Source organism: Trachurus japonicus, chromosome 4 (assembly GCF_045865225.1).
Source record: "Trachurus japonicus isolate A0001 chromosome 4, Traja_1.0".
NCBI classification, from domain to species: Eukaryota; Metazoa; Chordata; class Actinopteri; order Carangiformes; family Carangidae; genus Trachurus; species Trachurus japonicus.
Window position 1 is genome coordinate 32,539,607 of NC_140910.1, and position 9,111 is coordinate 32,548,717.

At 41.6% G+C, this 9,111-nt stretch overlaps 1 protein-coding gene across 2 annotated transcripts; it reads left to right on the forward strand.

Annotated features, from left to right (window-relative positions):
• The first annotated feature begins 623 nt into the window (after positions 1-623).
• Positions 624-9,022, forward strand: LOC146989276 (nuclear factor 7, brain-like). Of its 2 annotated transcripts, XM_085775219.1 has the most exons (3): positions 624-1,048; positions 1,665-1,681; positions 8,064-9,022. In XM_085775219.1, the coding sequence occupies exons 1-3, from the start codon at positions 624-626 to the stop codon at positions 9,020-9,022; spliced, it is 1,401 nt and encodes a 466-aa protein (XP_085631345.1). The 2 variants fall into 2 exon arrangements, with proteins under 2 accessions (XP_085631345.1, XP_085631344.1); XM_085775218.1 differs by lacking the exon at positions 8,064-9,022 and having other exon boundaries at positions 624-2,065.
• The last annotated feature ends 89 nt before the right edge of the window (positions 9,023-9,111 follow it).

Genomic DNA, 9,111 nt, shown 5'->3' on the forward strand with positions numbered 1-9,111 from the left:
CGCAGCTCCGACAGGCTGGCGTTAGCTTTCCGTGTGTTAGCTTAATTAGCAGTTGAGATCTTGTTGCAAAGCATCCACAGACTTACTTATTCCAGTATGAGGACTTGGGTTGTCTCCTTATCCATGAAGGAACAGTTTATTCCAAGTTCATCCGCTTTTATTTCCAACGAGAGCGGAGTTTTTTGGCTCGCATGTAACGGCAATCTTTCTTCCTCAGCCTACTCTGCTTTACCGCTACTATTAAGCAGTCTTCTTGGCAATAAGCTTGACACAAAAAAGAATCTTCCAAGGCAATAACTCCGTTCAAAAAATAACTTTACTTAAAAAGCAAAAAAACTAAGTTACAAGATTCGCTCTGAGGTATTGTCAAAAAACTGTCTTGCTCCTTAGGCTGCTTAACCTGGTCTGAGAGCTAAGCTACTGTGATGTCATCAGCAGCATAATTAAAGGAGCAGTTCCACATTTTAAAGGAAAACTACTAACTATTGTAAGCAATACAATATGGCTCTTACACCTGGACTCAGAGTCACAGTAAACTTCAGTCAAGTCAATAGAGGAGGGAGGGTAGCCATGACTGACTCTACTTCCTGTCTGCTGTGTTTTCAGCTTCACCTACAGACTAAATGGCTTCCAGACCAGAGGAGGATCTCTGCTGTCCGGTCTGTACGGAGGTCTTCAGAGATCCTGTTGTTCTGACCTGCAGACACAGCTTCTGTAAAGACTGTCTGAAGAGCTGGTGGAAGGAGAAACAAGATCCACTGTGTCCAGTTTGTAAGAGAAGATCTTCAAAGGATGAACCACCCTGTAACCTGTTGTTGAAGAACCTGTGTGAGAGCTTCTTACAGCAGAGAGAGCAGAGATCTTCAGAGGCTCTCTGCAGTCTGCACTCTGAGAAACTCAAACTCTTCTGTCTGGACCATCAGCAGCCAGTGTGTCTCATCTGCAGAGATTCAGAAACACACACCAACCACAGATTCAAACCCATCGATGAAGCTGCTTTGAAACTTAAGAAGGAACTTGAGGAAACTCTGAAGCCCTTAAAGAAGAAGTTAAAGAGTTTTAAAAGAGTTAAAGTGAAGTTTGGTCAAACAGCAGAACACATCAAGGTCCAGGCCCGACACACAGAGAGGCAGATTAAGGAGCAGTTTAAGAAGCTTCACCAGTTTCTAGAAGAGGAAGAGCAGGCCAGGATGGCTGCACTGAGGGAGGAAGAGGAGCAGAAGAGTCAGAGGATGAAGGAGAAGATGGAGGCTCTGAGCAGAGAGAGAGCAGCTCTTTCACACACAGTCAGAGCCACAGAGGACGAGCTGAGAGCTGAAGACGTCTCATTCCTGCTCAACTACAAGGCTGCAGTGGAAAGAGTCCAGCAGCGCCCCCTGCTGGAGGATCCACAGCTGGACTCAGGAGCTCTGATAGACCAGGCCAAACACCTGGGCAACCTGACCTTCAACATCTGGAACAAGATGAAGGACATGGTCTCCTACAGTCCTGTGGTTCTGGACCCAAACACTGCTCATCCAAGACTCATCCTGTCTGAAGATCTGACCAGTGTGAGAAGAGGACACGAACAGCAGCTTCCTGACAATCCAGAGAGGATTGATACTTACTGCTGTGTCCTGGGCTCTGAGGGTTTTAACTCAGGGACTCACAGCTGGGATGTCAAGGTTGGAGACAATACATGGTGGGGACTGGGTGTGTTACCAGAGTCTGTGCAGAGGAAGGGAGATGAGATACTGTCTGGATTATGGGGAATAGGGTTCTATGAAGGTGAATATGGAACAGTTTCACCACCAGGTCTAGGCATTGTTCTCCCAGTGCAGAAGAAGCTCCAGAGGATCAGAGTGAATCTGGACTTGAACAGAGGAAAACTGTCGTTCTCTGATCCTGATACTAACACACACATACACACCTTCACACACACTTTCACACAGAAGATGTTTCCATACATTTACACTATTGATAAACTCCCAGTGAAGCTGTTACCAGTGAAGGTGTCAGTGACAGTGGAGCAGAGCAGTTAGAGATAAAGAGGATGATCATATTTATCATGTTGTTTAAAGGGAAAAGTCAGTGAATTTAACTAGAGCCGCAACGACTAATCGATTAATCAAACAATAATTCATTATTAAATGAATTGTTTGAATAGTTGTATAAGACAAAAAGTCCAGATTCTCTGATTCCAGCTTCTTAAATGTGAATATTTCTGGTTCCTTTGTTCCTTTATGACAATAAACTGAGTCTCTCTTTGGTTTGTGGACAAAACAAGACATTTGAGGACGTCGTCTGGTGGTTTGAGAAACACTGGTTGATATTTTTCAATATTTTTTAACATTTTGTTGACCAAACAACTAATGGATTAATCGTTTAAATAATCCACAGATTAATTGATAATGACAATAATCGTTAGTTGCAGCCCTAAATGTAACCTGTTAAACTGCACTTGTCCTCCTGTTGTCTCATTATTACACTTGTCCTTTTTTTTTTTTTTTTTACGACTTTTCATGTGTAAAATATTTTCTCTCTTTTTTTAAATTTTACAACATCTGAATGTTCACTTGTTCCTGTTTTTCATCAACATAATAAAATGTTGTCTTGACTTGGATTCATATTCAGCTTCGTCTCCTGCAGCTACACAACAATAAATGTTGTGGAGTAGTTTCAGTACAAGTTCCTCTAAACTGAGTTGGAATGAAAGTTCGTATTTAGTATAAATTTAGTTCATTTAAGTTGTAACTGAAGCACATCCTGCAAAAGTTTGATAAATGCTGCGTTTCTGTCGTCATGGTGTCTTGAACTCATTTCTTCACTGCAGTGTTTCCAACTTCTCCTGTGTTTGAAGTTCTCTACTAATGAATTAAGACTCTTTAGATGTGAAATGATCCACAAACAGAAACTAAACAGAGCTGCTGCATCATCCTGCAGAACTTTCAGTTTGACAAAGCTCCGCCCCCTCACATGACTCAAAAACCAGGAAACTGCTGCACTGCCACTTCCTCTTCAGCCCCAGAGACGCAGACTGAAGAAGAGACGATCAGATTCAGCTTCAGACCAAACCAACAACTTCCTGTGAGTGAGTCCAGCTACAACACTGCTGCTTCAACCTGCTGACACTCCACACACTGAAGGTGAGTTTGACTAAAACCTGGACTCAGAGTCACAGTAAACTTCAGTCAAGTCAGTAGAGGAGGGAGGGGAGCCATGACTGACTCTACTTCCTGTCTGCTGTGTTTTCAGCTTCACTCACAGACTAAATGGCTTCCAGATCAGAGGATTTCTAACAGGTAAAGCAGCTTTCTGACTACAATTATGTCAATTTTCAAAGCTGTCAGAGCTTGTGTTATTAATCTACATTAGTTGATATTTCTTACTGTAAGTCCCACACATAGTATGACAAGGAAATGTGTACGGTATATAACCTTTTTTTTTTTTTTTTTTACATCCCTATGCACAACAGTAATTTATTTATATATTTATAAAAAAAAACACACATGAAAATACCCTTTTTAAAACAAGGCTCATGTCTAGAACTGCTCCTCTACATTAATCTGGACTAACCTGTTCAACATTCAGCCATTTTTCAAAGCTCCGCCCCCTCACCTGACTCACCTGAGATAAACCAAGTTAGTTATTAACGCTGAGGACAAAGTAGTAACAACTTTATTGAACTCTCGCACCATAACAGTCCTCGTCGCTACGTCGCCACATTCACGGCGTCCCTTGGCTGCACACACAGCCCTGCATGCCGTTCTCTCTCCTCATTGGATAAAAACTGTAGGATACGATAAAAGTTTTCTCCTCGGCTCAGAGCAGAGCAGAGTGACTGACAGACCCGTGTTTCAGACCAAACACTCTATAGAAGTGATTGCTGTCGGAAGATATAACTATTTAAGACTTATATTAACACAAATATATCACTTACTTCTGCTTTAATCAAACAATAATTGATTTTTAAATTAATTGTTTAAATAGTAATAGTAATAAACTAATGGATTAATTGTTTAAATAATTAACAGATTAACTGATAATGACAATAATCGTTAGTTGCAGCCCTAAATTTAACCTGTTAAACTGCACTTGTCCTCCTGCTGTCTCATTATTACACTTTTCCTTTTTCTTTTCACGACTTTTCATGTGTAAAATCTTTTCTCTCTCTTTTTAAATTTATGAGTCATTTCACATTACATACGTTGTTATGACTGTGTGTGGTGTGATGAGCAGAAAATGATGAATTAATCTCAATCAACATTTGATTAGTTTATCATTGATCAATCTTTGTTTTAAGTTCTTCTCCAGATCAATTTGTTTTTTGTTTTTTTAAAGGCATTTTCTCCCAATAAACAATACTTTTTAAAGAATTGTTGTCAGTAGTTTATAGAATAAAACAAGTGGTCTCTTCATTTTTTCCAGAGCTGTGTGCATTATGTGTGTGTATATGTAAATGTAAGGTTATAAAAAATACCTTTATTACCTTACCTAAAATAAGGTAATAGGGCCTAAAGGTATTTATTATTACACACATACAGCTCTGGAAAATATTAAAGGGATAGTTCACCCTAAATTCAAATTTCACTCATTATCTACTCACCCTCATGTGGACTAAGGGCTGGGAGAAGTTTCAGAGTCCTCCGTGGCTTCTCTGAGTTACAGGGGGTCTCGGCGTAGCAGTGCATGTCCATATAACGGTTGCAAATGGATACCAACTGTCTTCGTAACAAAAAGACACACCAAAAAACATCCACATACCTCCATGCTGCTCGTCTGTAATGTCCCTCTTGTATTGAAGCCCCAACATGAGAAATTGTTCCGAAAAAAATTAAATAAGTCTATATTTTAAGCTTGTTTGTAGCGGAAGCTCCCAGCACTGCTCTTCCTGGTCCGTCCAAATCTCGCGTTTGCACCGGTGTCAATGCAAATCGCGCGAGACACTGCTGCTTCAACCTGCCGACACTCCACACACTGAAGGTGAGTTTGACTAAAACCTGGACTCAGAGAGACAATGATCCAAGATGTATTAACGTGTCAGTTCATCACAACATCTGAATGTTCACTTGTTCCTGTTTTTCATCAACATAATAAAATGTTGTCTTGACTTGGATTCATATTCAGCTTTGTCTCCTGCAGCTACACAACAATAAATGTTGTGGAGTAGTTTCAGCACAAGTTCCTCTAAACTGAGCTGGAATGAAAGTTCGTATTTAGTATAAGTGTAGTTCCTTTAAGTTGTAACTGAAGCACATCCTGCAAAAGTTAAATAAATGCTGCATTTCTGTCGTCATGGTGTCTTGAACTCATTTCTTCACTGCAGGCCTGTGTGTGAAGTTCTCTACTAATGAATTAAGACTCTTTAGACGTGAAATGATCCACAAACAGAAACTAAACAGAGCTGCTGCATCGTCCTGCTGAACTTTCAGTGTGACAAAGCTCCGCCCCCTCACCAGGGCCGTAGCCAGGATTTTTGAAATACCGAGGTCATAGTCGTGGTGCGCGGGGGGGTGGCGTCAGAAATTTGGGGCAATTTTATATTAAAAGGCTTCAATCTGGTGCACTTTGACAGATAAAAACTAGATTACTAGAACTAGATTAATGCCATTTTTTATGATATTATCATCACTAGTGATCATCCAGAGAAGACCCAACTTCACTGAATTCTGATGAGAACACACCACCTATTACAAACAGGAGACTAGCTCCTCACATTTGTAGCAGCCACAGAGTAGCAAAAATATTATATTATAAAGTTTAATTCCAGCTCGAAAAAAAAAAGTCTGAAATGCAATGTGAAGGTCCTGGTTGTTAACATAAAGATGAACAGGTTTCTAGGGTGAAGTGTGCACTCTTTTTTACCATAGCTATAGCCTACTATCTTTGGGTGACTTCCTTCTGGAGCGTCAGCTGTGTTCCTCACTTTGAAACAGGCCCAGGAAGTTTGTTTGCTTTTCCTTATAGTTACCACAAACATACATCTGACTGCTCCTTGTTGCAGCAAATTTTGGTTTGTGTTATAATTGGTTATTCACGTTGTTTAGCTATGTAGTATTTCACATTTCTATGCATATTTTTTATTAGTAAAATATTGGTGTCAAACTTCATTTCGGTTGTATGGTCTTCTTTGAATGGGAAAATATGAAGAGGTCTAGGTGAAATCAAAATGAGCCAAAAACAGTTGTATTTGGATGGAGTGAATATTATGACACAGGCTATTAGTGAAATATAGCCTAATTAGTTTTCCAAAGGTCAAATTCCACCTGGACATACGTATCTCTGATAATAAAACAGCTGCAAAATTGTTCAGGTTCATTTTTTTTAGCATCTACTTTTACACAGTTAGCCTACACATTACTTATTCATTTGCCTGATATCCCATGATTCAAAGGTAGATTTTACTCTAATGTGATTTTTGTTAGTATTCTTACTAGGCAGAGATGAAAAATTTACATTTTCTACTGTAGCCTACTCCAGACATGTCTGTAGTAATCTCACAGGTCTTAGCTTTCTTTAAATAAATAAATAAATAAATAAAAAAGACTGAAATAAAACTAATGGTTGCCTAAACTTTACACCGTATGCTCTTTGTTAAATCTGTCCAAAATTTTTTAGAAACAATTTCACAGTCTTTGTTTGTGAAATATTTGTGCTTGTGCACCACATATGCTCACATCTTGTGCATCTCCTGGGGGCTAAGCCCCCCCTGTCCTTAAAACTTAGTGACGCCCCTGTCTGTAAACATAAAATTTATCATGTCACTGTGCTTTTCACATAAAGTTGATGGAAGAATGGACAGTGCAGTAGATGCCCCCTCAGTATAGTATCTGTAGGAAGGAGGTCTCTCTCCCCCACTTAGCTCAACTAGTGCATAGTGCAGGACACAGACTGTAAATGGCGCTGAATTTACGCTATTAAACAGCTGTTTTCTCCGCATACATGAGGTTCCGTCCCGAAATAATACAGCGCTTCAAGTGCACGTATGTACGAAACTTTTACAGTGTAACAACTGGTTGGAAAGAGCAGTTTATCTAGAGCCAACTCACTCAGTAGCCTTCTCCTCCATGCACACAGGCTCCGCGACGCGTTGTATCTCTCGCTTTTTCTGAATGAATCGCCTTTTTTCCCGCGACCAGTAAACAAACACCAGCGTACGTGAGGGCGTCAATAATCAAGAGCATTATGCCTACCGGAATTGTTTGGACAAGAGAGGAGTCACTCAGTCACCTTCCATCTGTCCTCCCTAATACTTTGCACTTTTTTTTTTTTTTTTTCATTCATTAGGCCGAAAAAAAGTACCGAGGTCATGACCTCGGTGTCCTCAATGGTAGCTACGGCCTGGCCCTCACATGGCTCATAGAACAGGAAACTGCTGCAGTTCCTCTTCAGTCCCAGAGACACAGACTAAAGAAGAGACGATCAGATTCAGCTTCAGACCAAACCAACAACTTCCTGTGAGTGAGTCCAGCTACAACACTGCTGCTTCAACCTGCTGACACTCCACACACTGAAGGTGAGTTTGACTAAAACCTAGACTCAGAGTCACAGTAAACTTCAGTCAAGTCAGTAGAGGAGGGAGGGGAGCCATGACTGACTCTACTTCCTGTCCGCTGTGTTTTCAGCTTCACTCACAGACTAAATGGCTTCCAGACTAGAGGAGGATTTCTACTGTCCGGTCTGTACGGAGGTCTTCAGAGATCCTGTTGTTCTGACCTGCAGCCACAGCTTCTGTAAAGACTGTCTGAAGAGCTGGTGGAAGGAGAAACAAGATCAACTGTGTCCAGTTTGTAAGAGAAGATCTTCAAAGGAACATCCACCTTGTAACCTGGTGTTGAAGAACCTATGTGAGAGCTTCTTACAGCAGAGAGAGCAGAGATCTTCAGAGGCTCTCTGCAGTCTGCACTCTGAGAAACTCAAACTCTTCTGTCTGGACCATCAGCAGCCAGTGTGTCTCATCTGTCTCCATTCAGACACACACAAAAACCACAGAATCAGACCCATCGATGAAGCTGCTTCGAAACTCAAGAAGGAACTCGGGGAAACTCTGGAGCCCTTAAAGGAGAAGTTAAAGGGTTTTGAAGAAGTTCAAGTGGAGTTTGATCAAACAGCAGAACACATTAAGGTCCAGGCCCGACACACAGAGAGGCAGATTAAGGAGCAGTTCAAGAAGCTTCACCAGTTTCTAGAAGAGGAAGAGGAGGCCAGGATGGCTGCACTGAGGGAGGAAGAGGAGCAGAAGAGTCAGAGGATGAAGGAGAAGATGGAGGCTCTGAGCAGAGAGATAGCAGCTCTTTCACACACAGTCAGAGCCACAGAGGACGAGCTGAGAGCTGAAGACGTCTCATTCCTGCTCAACTACAAGGCTGCAGTGGAAAGAGTCCAGCAGCGCCCCCTGCTGGAGGATCCACAGCTGGACTCAGGAGCTCTGATAGACCAGGCCAAACACCTGGGCAACCTGACCTTCAACATCTGGAACAAGATGAAGGACATGGTCTCCTACAGTCCTGTGGTTCTGGACCCAAACACTGCTGGTCTAGGACTCATCCTGTCTGAAGATCTGACCAGTGTGAGACATGGAGGAGACAAACAGCAGCTTCCTGACAATCCAGAGAGGATTGATTATTACTGCTGTGTCCTGGGCTCTGAGGGTTTTAACTCTGGGACTCACAACTGGGATGTCGAGGTTGGAGACAATACACACTGGATACTGGGTGTGTTAACAGAGTCTGTGCAGAGGAAGGGAAAGGAGATATGGTCTGGATTATGGGGAATATGGTTCTATGAAGGTAATTACTCAGCAGGTTCACCATCAGGTCCAGTCATAGATCTTCCAGTGCAGAAGAAGCTCCAGAGGATCAGAGTGAATCTGGACTTGAACAGAGGAAAACTGTCGTTCTCTGATCCTGATACTAACACACACATACACACCTTCACACACACTTTCACACAGAAGATGTTTCCATACATTTACACTATTGATAAACTCCCAGTGAAGCTATTACCAGTGAATGTGTCAGTGACAGTGGAGCAGAGCAGTTAGAGATAAAGAGGGCGATCATATTTATCATGTTGTTTAAAGGGAAAAGTCAGTGAATTTAACTAGAGCCGCAACGACTAATCGATTAATCA